At 41.0% G+C, this 18,426-nt stretch overlaps 1 protein-coding gene across 1 annotated transcript in view; it reads right to left on the bottom strand.

The window, feature by feature from the left end:
• Nucleotides 1–584: 584 nt before the first annotated feature.
• Nucleotides 585–18,426, bottom strand: part of LOC115213148 (translation factor Guf1, mitochondrial-like) — a 68,846-nt gene continuing 51,004 nt past the window's right edge. Inside the window, exons 10-18 of the mRNA XM_029782082.2 lie at nucleotides 17,309–17,438; nucleotides 16,240–16,349; nucleotides 13,636–13,763; nucleotides 12,421–12,491; nucleotides 9,697–9,798; nucleotides 7,592–7,725; nucleotides 5,215–5,260; nucleotides 3,632–3,844; nucleotides 585–899 (exon numbers count right to left, since the gene is read on the bottom strand). Coding sequence (XP_029637942.2) covers nucleotides 774–899; nucleotides 3,632–3,844; nucleotides 5,215–5,260; nucleotides 7,592–7,725; nucleotides 9,697–9,798; nucleotides 12,421–12,491; nucleotides 13,636–13,763; nucleotides 16,240–16,349; nucleotides 17,309–17,438 — 1,060 coding nt within the window. The 3' untranslated portion in view covers nucleotides 585–773. The remainder of the gene's footprint in view (nucleotides 900–3,631; nucleotides 3,845–5,214; nucleotides 5,261–7,591; nucleotides 7,726–9,696; nucleotides 9,799–12,420; nucleotides 12,492–13,635; nucleotides 13,764–16,239; nucleotides 16,350–17,308; nucleotides 17,439–18,426) is intronic.

Genomic DNA, 18,426 nt, shown 5'->3' with positions numbered 1-18,426 from the left:
TAATTAAGAAGCTGGAATAAGTTGATGAAAACAAGTACAGAACAACTGCTCCGATAATATGCAAATATTCCAAAATTTAATTAATTAACAAATCATACCAAAAAAAAAAAAAATATTTACAAAAACCTGCCCTTCTTAATACTGGTTTCAAATTTTGGCACAAGGCCAGCAACACACACACAAACACATACAAGCAGACACAAACACTCACACACACACACACACAAACATGTCCCCCCCTACACACACACACACAATATCCATGAACTCAAGCTTTGCAACCTCAATTTGCTTGACCATCAATCAACTTCTCTATGCCCATGCAGTATACTCTTTTACTCTTTTACTTGTTTCAGTCATTTGACTGCGGCCATGCTGGAGCACCGCCTTTAGTCAAGCAAATCAACCCAGGGACTTATTCTTTTGTAAGCCCAGTACTTATTCTATCAGTCTCTTTTGCCGAACCACTAAGTGACGGGGACGTAAACACACCAGCATCGGTTGTCAAGCAATGCTAGGGGGACAAACACAGACACACAAACGCACACACGCATATATACATATATACGACAGTATGCGTATACTATTTCAATGGACATGTATATGTATACATTCACACAAAACTACACACTTGTATATAAACACATACACACACACACACACACACACTCACATATAAAACTATGGACATGAGTTCGCATCTATGCATGTGTATCTCTGGGATGCAGACAGAAACGGAGTGTCATTGTGCATGGGTTGGCACTCTGGATGCTTTACTTCTGAAGGATTTTTATAAACGCATCTCGAGGGACATCCACGTTTCCGATCCGACGTAATTTCTTCTTCCCCTCAGCCTGGTGTCGAAGGAGTTTCATTTTGCGTGTGACATCACCACCGTACTGTAAATACAGAGCAGAGGCAAAGGGTTCAAGCGGGGAATAATAATAATAATAACAACAATAATAATAATAAGACTAAAACAATACCTGTTGTCATAGGTGCTCTGGGAATGATAGCGAAAGGGGCTGATTGCTACCTAACTCAGATACCAGGAAACCCCAAAATGGCAGAAATTCAAAAGATAGTGCTCATGGGAACTGCTCATATCCTACGCAAAATACTTTCTATGTAATCTCAAGGTTTAAAACAAACAATTTTTTTTTTTTATTAGACATTCACTAGTACAACCCCCCCCCCCAAATATATGGCACACTAGGCATAACAACAACGTGAACTTCCAACCTGTTGTCTCTTGAGGTCTCTGGGTGAGACTTGGAGCCAACTTGTACAAATATAAAGCAAAAGTCAAACATAGAATAATAATAATAATAATAATAAGTAGAAGTAGTGGGGGAGCATCATGGCTGTGTGTTGAGAGGGATTCTTTGGGGTTTGAATAATTCACCTTTGGAAACACGGGTGCTTCATTCAACATTCTTAAACAACTCTTATTCAGGGACCTTTTGAGCGGGATGGGTTACTTGACCAGAAGAAAAATCTAACTGAGCCCCACCTGCAAGGTCATGCGCTGTTTACCTTGATATGAGATCACCATGTTGCACACATATGGTTGTGATGCATGTGCCTAGTGTACCCTTATCAGATGGGTAGCCATGAGGGGTATACTGGGCTTCGTATATTTTACCCCAGTGTCATTGGCATGCACTGCTCAATAATAATAATAATAATAACAATGATAATAATAATAATAATAATAATAATAATAATAATAATAATAATAATAATAATAATCCTTTCTACTGCAGGCACAAGGGTGGAAATTTGGGGGATGGAGATAGTTGATTACATCGACCCCAGTGTTCCCCTGGTAATTAATTTATCAACCCTGAAAGGATAAAAGGTAAGGTCGACCTCAGCAGAAATTGAACACAGAATGTAGCGGCAGACGAAATACTGCTAAGCATTTTACCCAGTATGCTAATGATTCTGCCAGCTTGCTGCTCTAATAACAATACTAATAATGATGATGGTGGTGATGATTTTTTAAAAAATAGGCTATATCACATTGGTATTTGACAAAATGATACATATGAATGTGGCTGAACCACTAAGTTATGGGGATGCGAACAAACCAGCACCGCTTGTCAAGCAGTGGTGAGGAACAAACACAGACACACTTATGAAGGACTTCTTTCAGTTTTAATAGAAGACATTTGCCCAAGATCCCACTTAGAGGGACTGAACATAGAACCATATGGTTGGGAGGCCAACTTCTTACCACACAGCCACACCTACACCTATTATGTAAATTTTCATCTCTCTTTGCAAATCCCAAAGTAACCATCAATAAATATATGTGATTAATTATTACTTAATTTTTATAGTTCTTCCCATTTCTCAGATACCTATTCAACTGTTGTCTCCCTCTCTTATCTTTTTCCCTTTCACTCAATTGGATATGGGACTTTTTTTCCTGTCTACTACAATAGAATACAGAGATAAAATCAATTACATCAATGTATTTCATTTGTAATCAACTGATGAGGATTGTACTTATGTAACAAATTGTTACGTAACCCCTTGAAACATAAGTATTAAATGCGTTCGAAGTATCACTAATTGGTTTGTGATAATTTTCTTATTTCTTTATTGCCCACAAGGGGCTAAACATAGAGGGGACAAACAAGGACAGACAAAGGGATTAGGTTGATTATATCGGCCCCAGTGCGTAACTGGCACTTAATTTATTGACCCCGAAAGGATCAAAGGCAAAGTCGACCTCAGCGAAATTTGAACTCAGAACGTAACGACAGACAAAATACCACTAAGCATTTTGCCCAGCATCCTAACGTTTCTTTGGTACTTATTTAATCGACCCCGAAAGGATGAAAGCAAAGTCGACCTCAGCGGAATTTGAACTCAGAATGTAACGACAGACGAAATACCGCTAAGCATTCCGCCCGGCGTGCTAACGTTTCTGCCAGCTCACTGCCTTAATAATTTGTGATATTTTTATAATTATACATACATATAAACACACATGCATATATATACATATGCACACACACACACACACACACATATGTATAGTATGCAAAAATCACCCAGTACATTCTGTAAAGTAGTTGGTGTGAGGAAGGGCATCCAGCCATAGACACCATGCCACAACAGACAATTAGAGTCTGGACAGCTCCCTGCTAGCCAGCTCGATGTCATACTGTCCAACCCATGCCAGCATGGAAAGCAGCTGTTCAGCCAACTGGCTCCCGTACCCGTGGCACGTAAAAGGGCACCATTCGAGCATGATCATTACCAACGTTGCCTTACTGGCACCTGTGCTGGTGGCATGTGTAAAAGGATTCGAGCGAGATCATTGCCAGTACCACCTGACTGGCTCCCATGCCGGTGGCATGTAAAAAGCACCCACTACACTCCCGGAGTGGTTGGCATTAGGAAGGGCATCCAGCTGTAGAAACTCTGCCAAATCAAGATTGGAGCTGGTGCAGCCATCTGGTTTGCCAGCCCTCAGTCAAAATCGTCCAACCCATGCTAGCATGGAAAGCGGATGTTAAATGATGATGATGATGAATAAGAGGGGGAGACAGAGTGAAGGAATGAGAGAGAGAAAGAGTAGAAAGATTAACAAAGAAACCTCTTCAAAAATACTTACACACTTTGAAAGGACATCTTTCTTGTAAGGTTTGATATCCTCCCGAGCGATGATTTTACCGCTAATGCTTGCTTGGATGATCACGTGATATAACTGTCGCGGTATGGCAGTGTGCAATTTAACACAGGTCTTCTTGGCAAGTTGTCTGGCCTTCGATACATGACAAATCATGGTTAGTTCATCCACAGGTTTACTATTTAAGGAGAACACCAACTGCAAGGAAGGAACAAAAATAAAAGAGAAAATGGGGGAAAAACACATAAGATTTGGATTAAATAATAAATTACTCTTTTATACTTGTTTCAGTCATTTGACTGTGGCCATGCTGGAGCACCGCCTTTAGTCAAGCAAATTGACCCCCAGGACTTATCTTTTGTAAGCCTAGTACTTACTCTATCGGTCTCTTTTGCCGAACCGCTAAGTTATGGGGACGCAAACACACTAGCATCGGTTGTGAGGCAATGTTGAGAGGATAAACACAGACAAATAAACATATACACACAAACATATATATATATATATGACGGGCTTCTTTCAGTTTCCGTCTACCAAATCCACTCACAGGCTTTGGTCGGCCTGATGCTATAGTAGAAGACACTTGCCCAAGGTGCCATGCAATGGGACTGAACCCGGACCATATGGTTGGTAAGCAAGCTACTTACCACACATACACTCCTAAATTGTATCAAACCTCCTCATTCAAGTGGCCACAACCAAGATGCTTTCATCATACCATTTTAAGAATCTCTGTCCTCTATTAGCTTAGGTGTGTTCCCAGTTCCTTATTTTCTAATGTTGACTCAGGAAGGAAGCTGCCAAATCAGGGATCCTAATCCTGGTGTTGTTGCATTATGAATTCATTTTGTCAATTTGCTGGTAATCTCCCAAGAGTGTGTCCCCACTTACCAACCCTTTTCTGCTCAGGCTAAGTCCCTTAGCCTTTGACGTCCATAATCTGAATTTCATGGCGGCAGCAGCTACCTTTCTGTTTGGGTGCTGCCCCTTAGTCTTTGGACTTCCAAATTCCTCCTGTTTGACTATAGCTGGTTATGAGAGTGCATTTAGTAATTTTGGTTTTCCATCTATTGGTAAGCCACTAATAGATCAGATCATCATCATCATCATCATCACGTTAAACGATGATGATGATGATGATGATGATCTATTGGTAAGCCACATGTTCATCTGTATGACATACTAATGGATCAGAATGACCAAAGTCCTTCTTGACCTTATGCTGGGTCAAAGGTGATTCAACAATGAAACTTGCTCTGCAATCATTACAGGTACGGCTGTGGGTTATAACGACACCTGGTATCAAATCTTAAAAGATCTAGATACCAGTGAAGAATATGTTGTTGTTGCTGCATAGTCCGAGATCAGTTCTGACCAAAGAGACAAATGTCCAGCAGGCAGTTGTCCAAACGACCAGGTGTGATTCACAATCTCTTGTTTTGATATACCAATCTTGATAGGCATTGAGTAAAAGACAGTGGATGGTGCACAGCAGGACGGAACCAGGAAGCAGACTACTTTAGCTACACAACTTTACTACTACTACTACTACTACTACTACTACTCACCTTCACAAGGGATGATGGTTGATATCCGTAATCTTCATAATCAAAACTGTAAGAAACAAAAACAACATATCAATCAAGGTAGTTCAGTATTATGTAGTGGTGGTGGTGGTGGAGGAGGTAGTGGTGATAAAGATGGTGGTGGTGGGGTGGTGGTGATGGTGATGATGGTAGAGGTAGTGGTGATAAAGATGGTGCTGATAGTGGTGGTGGTGATGGTGATAGTATTGGTGATGCAGGTGGTATTGGTGGTAGTGGTGATGATGGTGGTGGTGGTCGTAGTGGTGGTGACGCTGGTGGTATTGGTGGTGGTCGTGATGCTGGTGGTATTGGTGGTAGTGATGGTGGTGATAGTGGTGATGGTGGTGATAGTGGTGGTGCTGGTGCTGGTGCTTATAACAGTGGTAATGATTGTGGTGATAGTGGTGGCAATGACAGTGATGACAGTGGGAGTAAACTTGAAACCACGAGATTGCAAAAGTAACCTTCTTAACCACACAGCCACGCCCATGCCTACAACTTCATCATCATTAATCTGGTATTTAGGACATAATTTTAAAAAAGTTGACCTCAGCAGGATTTGAACTCAGAATGTAAAGAAGTCAGATACCTTTCCTAATGCCAACCACTTTACAGAGTGTGGTGGGTGCTTTTGAATGGCACTTTTATGTGACACCACACTGGCACTTTTACATGACACTGCACAGGTGCTTCTATGTGGCACCGTCATCAGGTGGCACATTTTTCTAAGGTGCCATGCAGTGGGGGAAAACCTGGACATGTATTGGTTATGGTGTAGTCACAGTAGGATGGTCAAATTATGTTGTATGGGATGTAGTGTGGATATGTGGTTATGCTGTAGAGAATATGGTATTGTAGTGTAGACATATATAGCTTCGTCTTTATGCTTTTCTTCTGTTCTTTTCTGAAAGTTACCTGGAATCTTTACTAGTGCTGGTGGCACGAAGGAAGCAGCCCAGTAAACTCTGTAAAGTGGTTGGGTTTAAGAAGGGCGTCCAGCTGTAGAAATTGTGCCAAGGATGACACTGGAGCGTGACGCAGCACAGTAGCTTGCAGGTTCCTTGTTGAAATGTCCAACCCATGCCAGCATGGAAAGCGCAAAATGTTAAATGATAATAATAAAAGGAAGATGAATGTATACATATGGCACGGGAATGTGTGTAGGAAATATGTGATTAAATGTAATAATAATAATAATAATAATAATAATAATAATAATCATCATCATCATCATCATAATCATCACCATCATTAACCACCACCACCACCGTCATCATCATCATCATTTAATGTCCACCTTCCATGCTAGCATAGAAGGGGCAGTTTGACAAGAGCCAACCAGAAAGAAGCCTGCTCCAGACTTCTGTGACTGTTTTGGCAGAATTTTTACAGCTGGATGCCCTTCCTAACATCAACCATTCAGCAGAGTGGACTTAGTGCTTTTTATGTGGAACAAACCCAGACAAGGTCAGTTTTGGCAAGGCTTTTACAGCAGATGCCCTTCTGAACACCAATCACTTTACAGAGTGGACTGGGTGCTTTTAAGTGGCACCTGCACTGACAGGGTCACCAAGTATTTGCAAGACAAAAAAAAGTGTGTATGAAAAATGTATGAATGTGGTGAGTATGTGAAGGATACATGAATGTGTTGTGTGCATGTATATGTATGTGAACACATGTGTATATGTATATGTATGTGGGGGTAGAGGTAGACCCAGGAAAACATGGGACGAGGTGGTCAAGTATGACCTTCATACTCTGAGTCTCACAGAGGCTATGACAAAAGACCGAGACCTCTGGAGATATGCTGTGACTTTGAAGACCCGACAAATGAAGTGAGTTCATGGCTCACAGGACGGCCTGCTGTGCTAACCTTGGATCGTAGAGTGATTCGCTGTTCTTGAGGAGACTTATTGAGTCAAGTATGTCAACACCAACATTAAAAATAAAAATCAAATGGAAATTGTAGTTATGATACCCGTGCCAGTGACACGTAAAAAGCACCATCTGAACATGGAAGATGCCAGCGCCGCCTGACTGGTGTCCGTGTCGGTGACACGTAAAAGCACCAACCGATCGTGGCCATTTGCCAGCCTGCTCTGGCCCCTGTGCCGGTGGCATGTAAAAAACACTAACTACGCGCACGGAGTGGTTGGCATTAGGAAGGGCATCCAGCTGTAGAAACACTGCCAGATCAGACTAGAGCCTGGTGCAGCCTCCATGGCTTCCAGACCCCGGTCGAACCAACCAACCCATGCTAGCGTGGAAAACGGACGTTAAATGATAATAATGATGATGGGCATACATGTGTGTGGGTATAAAACAGCTTTAGGGAAAAACTCTCAAGTTGAATACTGACCTTGCATATCCAGAAGTCATTGATTTGAGGTCATCAAAGAAATCTACCAAAATCTCGTTGAGGGGGAAGACCATTGTAATCATGACACGATTGTCATCGATGTTGATCTGATTCTTCAAGACACCACGCCGATCCTGAACAAAGAACAAACAACTTAAAAACTTCATGATAAACCACGTATGAATAGTTTCTTACTAAATGCAAAACAGGGCATTCGACCTTCATTAGAACACTTCACATGTTAAAAGAATGGAATGTCCATTATTCAGTACACCCTTCCTAATGCTAACCTAAACACAGCATGGCTGAGGTCACCATGCAGAATGCAAATCTATGGAAAAGGCTGGGAAAGGCAGCTTTATGGTACTATTTTGCTTGCTTCAGTCATATGACTGTGGCAATGCTGGAGCACCGCTTTTAGTCAAGCAAATCGACCCCAGGACTTATTCTTTGTAAGCCTAGTATGTATTCTATCGGTCTCTTTTGCCGAACTGCTAAGTTACAGGGTCGTAAACACACCAGCATCGGTTGTCAAGCGATGTTAGGAGGACAAACACACACACACACACATGCATACATATACGATGGGCTTCTTTCAGTTTCCGTCTACCAAATCCACTCACAAGGCTTTGGTCGGCCTGAGGCTATAGTAGAAGACACTTGCCCAAGGTGCCCCTTAGTGGGGCTGAACCTGGAACTATGGGGTTGGTAAGCAAGCTACTTACCACACAACCACTGCTGCACCTATAAAACAGGCATTCGGCCTTAGGAGATGAGGGGCAAATGGCCAGAGCAGAACAGGTCTGTTGCCATGGAGGAGTCACATGGTTACTCACAAGTTATAAGAGAGAGAGAGAAAGATGGCGAATAACCAGGGAGGGGCCGGGAAGATGTACCTTTCTTCAGACTGTCTGCTCCTTCCTCCTCTCTGGACTTTTTCATCCCACCACACAGCCATGCCTACACCTATACATAGTATAGACAATATTCTAACATCATCATTATACTATATATGGTGATACAAAAAAGATGGCAAGAATCGTTAGCACGTCAAACAAAAATGTTTAGTGACATTTCTTTTGGATCTTTATGTTCTGAGTTCAAATTCTGCTGGGGCCAACTTTGCATTTCATTCCTTCAGGGCCAATAAAATTAAGTACCAATTGACGTAATCATTGTGTCCCTTCTCGAAACTGTTGTTCTTGACCCCTGCAGCAGACTCACATCCATTTCAGGGGGGAATCTGTAATCTCGGTCAATTATACATCATGGAAACCAGGGAGCCAGCCTTATGAGTCCCTGGGCTCAAGAAGGAAAGAAAGGCACAAGTGTGGCTGTGTGGTAAGAAGTTTGCTTCCCAGCCACATGTTTCTGGGTTCAGTCCCACTGCATGGCACCTTGGGCAAATGTCTCCAACTATACCCCCAGGTTGACCAAAGCCTGGTGAATAAATCTGGTAGTTGGAAACTGGAAAAAGCCTGTCATATATACATGTGAGCACTGTGTTGTTTACGATGATGAGGGCTCCAGCTGATACAATCAATGGAACAGCTTGCTTGTGAAATTAACGTGCAAGTGGCTGAGCACTCCACAGACACGTGTACCCTTAACGTAGTTCTCAGGGAAATTCAGCATGACAAGACTGACCCTTTGAAATACAGGTAAAACTCATTTTTGCTAGCTGAGTAGACTGGAGTAACATGAAATAAAGTGTCATGCTCAAGGACATAATATGTTGCCAGGAATTGAACTCACAACCTTACAATTGTGAGCCGAATGCCCTAACCACTAAGCCATGTACCTTCACTACACACATATATAATAAAATATATATATATCTGTGTGTCTTTGTTTGTCCCCTATGAGAGCTTGACAACCACTGTTGGTGTGTTTATGTCCCTGTAACTTAGCAGTTTGGCAAAAGAGATCAACAGAAAAGTACCAGGCTCAAAAAAAATGTAAGTACTGGGGTAGATTCAGTCAATAAGAATCCCTCAATGTGGTGGCCCAGCATGGCTACAATCTAATGACTGACACAATAAATACGTAAGAAAATAACCACACAACAGTACACTGAGGATATTACATTACACGATATGCCTTACCATAGAAAGATTCATGATATCACCAATGTATTCAAGTGGTGTGATGATAGTCCCAAGAACCACAGGTTCCAGATACTCAGTAATAATGTTTGGATCAGGGAGCTACAAAAATATATAAAAACAGATATATAATATAAAGGTTAGCAAGTGTGTGTGTACGTGTGCAATATTAATGCTTATAATGTCTTATATGATATATATATAAAATTCATCATTATTTAACGTTCCCTTTTCCATATTTGCAGGATCAGATGGAATTTGTCAAAGCAGGTTTTCTACAGGTAGGTGCTCTTCCTGTCATCAACCTTCATTTGTTTCTTTCCAGGCAAGGTAATATTTTCCTGTGGCCGGACAGGTTTTTCACAAAAGTCTGTTATCCATACACACACAGCTTTGTCTTGTCATCCATACACACAGGGTTGTCCTGTCATCCATACACACAGGTTAGTCCTGCCATCCATACACAACTTTGTCTTGTCATCCATACACACAGGCTTATCATGTCATCCATACACACAGCCTTGTCTTGTCATCCATAAACACAGCCTTGTCTAGTCATCCATACACACAGGCTTGTCTTGTCATCCATACACACAAGTTTGTCCTGCCATCCGTACACACAGCCTTGTCTTGTCATCCATACACACAGCCTTGTCTTGTCATCCATACACACAGGTTTGTCCTGCCATCCATACACACAGCCTTGTCTTGTCATCCATACACACAGCCTTGTCTTGTCATCCATACACACAGGCTTGTCTTGTCATCCATACACACAGGCTTGTCTTGTCATCCATACACACAGGCTTATCTTGTCCAGGCTTGTCCAGCTAAGTAAAATTGCTGTCATCCACACATACAAGCTTGTCTTTTATAGGTGCTGGTGCCACTTACTGAGACATGTTTACAACCATCAGATGATGTCAAGACAACGGTATGCACAAACATGCATTATAGTTACTATAACAACCAAAGGTTTGTGAGTGGATTTGGTAGATGGAAACTGAGAAAACCTGTTGTATTAGAAGAGATCAGGTACTCAGAAATCTGGATGGTTTTATATTTACAGATATTTATTAATGTCACATGTTTTTATAAATCATATATGAGCGCTTGCGTCCACTCTAGTGGAGTCTTCAGATTGAACTTTTCAGGAGATTTGTCTCTTTTTAGTGGAGAGAGATATAGGATAGTAAAAGAGGGTGAGGAATGAGGAGAAACTGAGAGAGAATGCGTGTGTGTGTGTGTGTGTGTGCACCTTTGTATCTGAAAGGAGCGTCAATGGAAAAGAGAAGGAAAGGAAGAAGGAAGAGAGAAAGAAGAAAAAAATGTGTTTACATGTATTTATACATGTATGGTTGTATAAGTGTAGTGTCTTCTTGTCTTGGCATCATGTCATCATCATCATTGTTTAACATCTACCATCCATGTTGGCATGGGTGGGATGGTTTGACAAGAGCCGGCCAGGCAGAAGCCCGCATCAAACTTCTGCGACTGTTTTGGCAGGATTTTAACATCTGGATGTCCTTCCTAACACCAACCACTTAGCAGAGTGAACTTCATGGTTTTTACTTGGCACAAGCACAGGCGAGATCAGTTTTGACCAGGTTTTACATCTGGATGCCCTTCCAAATGCCAACCACTTTACAGTGTAGACTGGATGCTTTTTAAGTGGCACCTGCACTGACAGGGTCACCAAGTAACTGGCAAGACAAAAATCTTTTGAGAGGGGTGGGGGCATTGGAGGAGGAGATCTTGATTCAGATGATAAAGGGTTATTGTGAAACAGAGAGTCACCATAATATTATCAGTGCCATTCATTTCCAATATTCTATGAGAACATGTCTGGTCATGGGGAAATATTACTGTGCTTGGAAACAGAGGAGGTTTGGTGACAGGAAGAGCATCCTGCTGTAAAAAGTGAACCTTAACAAACTCTGTTCGACCCATGCAGTCATGGAAAAGTGGATGTTAAAACCAGGGCTGTGGAGTCAAAACAAAAAACTTTGACTCCAACTATTGGCACCTCTGACTCCTCTTTATGTAATTAAGTAATTGTGGTCAGGAGTGGCTGTGTGGTAAGAAGCTTGCTTATGAACCACGTGGTTTAAGGTTCAGTCCCACTGCGTGGCACCTTGGGCAAGTGTCTTCTGCTATAGCTTCGGGCCGACCAAAACCGTGTGAGTGGATTTGATAGATGGAAACTGAAAGAAGCCCATTGTTTATATGTGTGTGTGTGTGTGTGTGTGTGTGTGTGTGTGTATTTGCGTGTCTGTGTTTGTCCCCCTAACATCACTTCACAACCGATGGTGGTGTGTTTACGTCCCTGTAACTTAGCACTTTGGCAAAAGAGACCGATAGAATAAGTACTAGGCTTACAAAGAATAAGTCCTGGGGTCGATTTGCTCGACTAAAGGTGGTGCTCCAGCATGGCCACAGTCAAATGACTGAAACAAGTAAAAGAGTAAAAAAGTAATTTACCAACTCTGACTTCAGCTAACTCTTAATTGTTTCTGACTCTGACTCCTCTACTATTGGCACCTCTGACTACTCTTTATGTAATTAAGTAATTGTGGTCTAATTTACCGACTCCGACTCCACAGCCCTGGTTAAAACAATGATGATGATGATAGTGACGGTGGTGGATTGCACTCAATACTGGGAACACCTTTTATATTTGATCCTTTTCGAATCCCAATAGATTGTAATATGATTAACTGGTACCTGGCAGGGATTTAGTACATCAACTACGTCGCTCTGATAGTGTTTTATGTTCTTGCTTCCATGGATTTTAACTGAAATTCAAGAAATATAAAATTAAAGCAGAAAAACCACCAAAGAGGAAAAGGAAGGATATTTTTTCATCAATGATGAGTCATGGAAAATTTTAATCAGAATCAAATCAAGATTGTTTACATTAGAAATCTCTAGAATGAGTCCAACCTAAGCCAGCATGGAAAATGGATGTTAAATTATGATGACGATGACTTCATGAAATAAACTGGATCTTATCAGTTTGAACGGCAGTTTTTTCTAGCGGTGTCATATGAAATTGTCACCCACAATTATGACCCTAGTATCGATCTATTGCATTTCAATCTGTTTTAGGGTTAGGGTTAGGGGTGGGGAGAAGGGTATCTTTTTTTCTTCACAAATGTAAATAAACCCAATCTGTTTCTTAAACGTGGGACATATTCATACGGCACAGAATGTTTTTTTTTTTACCTCAATACACGTCATTGATAGGTAGAAATTGCAGAAATGTGAAGAAAAAAAAACCCAAATATCTTACAAACTATAGAATTTTCTAAATAAAGCCAAGGATTTTTATAAACACATTCTACCAGTATACGAAGTTTAAAATTTTTTAGTTACCTAGAAATTATGTTAAAAACTGCCGTTCAAACAGAAAAGATCCAATAAACCTATTACCAAAGGTATAACTGTGTGATTTGAGGGGGTATTTGACTGCTATTTCTAACAGTTAGAGTGATAAAGTACAGAGTACAGGCTCCTTTTTTGGCTTTCTTTGTTTCATATAAAATATTACATGTTTGTGGTGTTAATGACAATGCTTGCTATGAAGAGCAAGGGAGAGAACTCCAAAATTTAAATCATTAAAAATTAAGTGGACATGTGTAGTTAGGAGTAAATCTTATCATTGGTTAAGTATGGTGACAACTCCAGATATGTTTCAGCCTTATTAAACCTCTTCAGTGAAGCATAATTGTAAACATGCCTACCAAACTTTAAAATGAATATAGTTTTTGAGCAAAAAAGTATTCACTGATGAGATAATTCAAAATCCCGACAGTAGAAAATTTTCCAGGGATACTTTCTGCACGAAGAACATATAGTTAAGTGCAAGTTAACATAATTAATACAGTATGCCTAAAAGGAAACTTTAATCAATTGTAATGAGAAGAAAAGTCTTCTTACCTTTATATAGTACATTGGGGACTGTTGTAATAGATGACATATCATATTCTTGTTCAAGGCGTTGACTAAAGACATCCATATGAAGAAGGCCTAGGAATCCAAGCCTCCATCCTTGTCCTAGCACTGGGCTTGCAAAATAATAATAATAATAATAATAAATAAATAAATAAATAGATAATAATAATCCTTTCTACAATGGGCACAAGGCCTGAAATTTGTGGGGAGGGGACTAGGCAATGACACTGACTCCAGTGTTTAACTGGTGCTTAATTTATCAACCCTGAAAGGATGTAAGGCAAAGTCAACCTTGGCGGAGTTTGAACTCTGAATGTAAGGATGGTTGAAATACCGCTAAGCATTTCGCCCAGCATGCTAATGATTCTGCCAGCTCGCCACATTAGTAATAATAATAATAATAATAATAATAATAATAATAATGTTAATATTAATAATAATATTAATAATGTGGAGGCGCAATGGCCCAGTGGTTAGGGCAGCGGACTTGCTGTCGTAGGATCGCGGTTTCGATTCCCAGACCGGGCATTGTGAGTGTTTATTGAGCGAAAACACCTAAAACTCCACAAGGCTCTGGCAGGGGGTAGTGGTGATCACTGCTGTACTCTTTTACCACAACTTTCTCCCACTTTTCCTTCTGTTGGCCTGCTCGCTTAACCAGCGGGGTGGCGTCATTGAAGGCTAAAACAATATGAAGCGTATTGTGACCAGTGGTGCGTAGCAACATCTGATGGCCTGATTGTAAAAAAAACATAATAATTAATAATAATAATAATAATTGGAGCATTAGGAGCAGTTTCCAAGAGCTTTGAAAAACATATAAAGAATATTGGAGCTGCTGTCAGGCTCGAAGTGATCCAGAAGACAGCATTGTTGGGTAGAGCTCACATTCTAAGGAGAGTATTGTCTCTTTGAGTCACAGGAGAAGGCACTACTTGAGACCTTTGGTGATTTGTTATTGCCTGCTTTCAAGTAAAGAATAACCGGTAATTAAGAACTATCCAAGAGTCTATCAGAATAATAATAATAATAATAACAATAATAATAATAATAATAATAATAATAATAGTAATAATAATCATGATAATAATGATGATGATAACAATGATGATGATGATAACAATGATGATGATGAAGATAATAATAATGGTTTTGAATTTTGGCACACTGTCAGCAATTTCAGGAGTTGAGGAGTCAATTCCATTGACCCCGGTGTTCAACTGGTACTTATTTTATTGACCCCAAAAGGAAGAAAGACAATGTCGGCCTTGGTGCAATTTGAACACAGAATGCAGCAATGGTGAAATACTGCTGAACATTTTTGCCCGGCGTGCTAACAGTTCAGCCAGCTTAAGAATAACAGGTACAAGGCTTAAAATTGTAAGGGGGTCAATTACATCGACATCAATTAGAGGTCAATTACATTGACATCAGTTCTTGATGAGTACTTATTTTATTGACCATCACCATCATCATCATCATCATCGTCCATTTTCCATGCTGGCATGGGCTGGATGGTTTGACTGAGGACTGGAACGCCAGAAGCCTATACCAGGCTCTAATCTGATCTGGTAAGGTTTCTACAGCTGGATGCCCTTCCTAATGCCAACCACTCTGAGAGTGTAGTGGGTGTTTTTTATGTGCCACTGGCATGGGAGCCAGTGAGGCGGCACTGGCAATGACCATGCTTGAATGGTGCTTTTTATGATGATGACAATGATGATAGTGGTGATGATACTCTTCCTCTTTACTCTTTTACTTGTTTCAGTCATTTGACAGAGGCCATGCTGGAGCACTGCCTTTGGTCGAGGAAATCGACCCCAGGACTTATTCTTTGTAAGCCTAGTACTTATTCTATCGGTCTCTTTTGCCGAACTGCTAACTTACGGGGACATAAACATACCAGCATCTTTGTCAAGCGATGTTAGGGGAACACAGACACGCAAACATATACACATACATATGCCAGCGCCACCTTGACTGGCTTCTGTGCCAGTGGCACATAAAGAGCACCAACCCATCGTGGCCGCTGCTAGCCTCCCCTCGCACCTGTGCCGGTGGCATGTAAAAAGCACCCACTACATTCATGGAGTGGTTGGCATTAGGAAGGGCATCCAGCTGTAGAAACACTGCCAGATCAGACTGGAGCCTGGTGCAACCTCCTAGCTTCCCGGACCCCGGTCAAACCGTCCAACCCATGCTAGCACGGAAAATGAACATTAAACAATGATGATGATACATATATATGTCGGGCTTCTTTCAGTTTCTGTCTACCAAATCCACTCACAAGGCTTTGGTTGGCCTGAGGCTATAGTAGAAGACACTTGCCTAAGGTGCCACGCAGTGGGACTGAACCCAAACCATGTGGTTAGTAAGCAAGCTATTTACCACACAGCCACTCCTATGCGTATGATGATAACGATGATGATTTTAAAAAACCTGGTGGTTTTTAAAATTTAGAGCTTTCACTTCCACAGATGAAACAAAAGAGAAGGTAAATAAGTTGATGATGAGATTGATAACGATGATAACGAGGGTGGTGTTAACGATGGAGATGATGGCAATGTAACGAATAATCTCGGAATTTACCTTGTGTCGATGTTCACTGAAACACTTGAATCATTCAAAGTCAGTTTTTCGATTGCTTTCCTTAAGTCATCATACTCAGATTGGTCAGCGGGGAAAACCCCAGCAAACACCTGTAATGGAGAGGAAGAGGATAAAAAAGAAAGATTAATTAGAATCTACCTGTATTCTTCATCGACATTACATTTCTGTGAACCTTCAATGTAGTGGTTCTCAACCTTTTTTATATTTAAACAAAGGCAGTAATTTTATTCAGCTGAACACACGTCATTGATTGGTTGAAATTACCAAAATATGACAACTTTAACCTGAAATAATTTCAGCAGATGCCAGGACCCCTGGACTGGAGATACGTAAAAAGCACTATCCGAATCGTGGCCGATGCCAGTGCCGCCTCGACTGGCTTCCGTGGCGGTGGCACATAAAAAGCACTATCCGAATCGTGGCCGAAGCCAGTGCCGCCTCGACTGGCTTCCGTGCAGGTGGCACATAAAAAGCACTATCCGAATCGTGGCCGATGCCAGTGCCGCCTCGACTGGCTTCCGTGGTGGTGGCACATAAAAAGCACTATCCGAATCGTGGCCGAAGCCAGTGCCGCCTCGACTGGCTTCCGTGCAGGTGGCACGTAAAATGCAAATGCACCAATCCGACCGTGGCCGATGCCAGCCTTGCCTGGCACCAGTGCAGGTGGCACGTAAAAAGCACCCACTACACTCACGGAGTGGTTGGTGTTAGGAAGGGCATCCAGCTGTAGAAACATTGCCAGATAAGACCGGAGCCTGGTGCAGCCTTCTGGCTTCCCAGATCCCCGGTCGAACCGTCCAACCCATGCTAGCATGGAGAACGGACGTTAAACGATGATGATGATGATGAAGTTTTTCTCAAAAACGCTAAGAGTAAAAGATGTTTTATATGACACATTCTACCAGTGTCCGAAGTTTGAAAGTGTTCAGTTACAAAAAATTATTTTTTAAATCTGTCGGTCAAAAGGTAAAGACCCGAAAATATTAAGTATCTATTTAACACTTCTGGGTTTATTTTCCTTTTGAAAGGAGACAAGAATTCTACTAACCATGGCTTTGGCAGGTTTAAATCCTTCGACAGGAGTTACTGGTGCCTTCGGATGGAAGATAGTATCTCCGATGCGAGCTTCTTTGATGTCTCTGATATTTGCAATCATGTAGCCCACCTGACCAGCGTACCTGAAATATGTGTAAGGTGAGAATTGTCAGGAAGTTGTTTTTATTTCTTGCTTAATTTCATCATGGACTGCCATCCTTAGATTCATTTATTAAGACTATACAATCATGTTACAAAAAACAATAGTGGTTCTTCTGATAATAATGCAGATGATGATGATGATGGATGGATGGCAAAGTGATGATGCGTCAGTCAATTCTCAGTGAGCAGACCAATGAAGAAAGACATTCCAACCAGGATAAAAGGCAAATTTGAACTAAAAAATTAGCAACGGGTGAAAATACTGCTAAGCATTTCATCCAGCACACTAACAATTCTGTAAGCTCACTGCCTTAATAACAACAACAACAACAATAATAATAAAAATAATATTAATAATGATAATAATAATAATAAATGCCCTGATGCAGTACCAGACAGTGGCTCTAGTGGATTCTGATCTTAACTGATTGGAAGTGATATCATGTACATTGTTTTGTCTTGGTATAAAAGATGGTCTGCAGCAAATATTCTGCTCAATACCACAGATTTGCTTGTCTGTTGTTTGACTTTAATCTGTTGAGCATGTCCCTTAGTGGCTGACGATATGTGCATCTCTGATCACAAGTAGAAGTAGTCAGGGAGCATCATAGCCATGTCTTGAGAGGGATTCTTTGGGGTTTGGATAATTCACCCTTGGAAGTATTGGTGTTGCGTTCATCATCCTTAAACAAACCTTATTCAGGGACCTTTTGAGTGGGATGGGTTATTCGACCAGAATAAAATTCTAACTGGGCCCCACCTGCAAGGTCCTGCGCTGGTTATCTTGATATGGGATCACCATGTCGTGCACATATAGTTGTGATGCATGTGCCTGGTGTACCCTTATCAGACAGGTAGTCATGATAGGTATACTGGGCTTTGAATATATTTTACCCCAGTGTCACTTTGATGGCATGAACTGCTCTCTCACTCAATAATAATAATAATAATAATAATAATAATAATAAA

Source organism: Octopus sinensis, linkage group LG6 (assembly GCF_006345805.1).
Source record: "Octopus sinensis linkage group LG6, ASM634580v1, whole genome shotgun sequence".
In the NCBI taxonomy this organism is placed as follows: Eukaryota; Metazoa; Mollusca; class Cephalopoda; order Octopoda; family Octopodidae; genus Octopus; species Octopus sinensis.
This window is presented reverse-complemented; position numbering and strand designations above follow the sequence as displayed.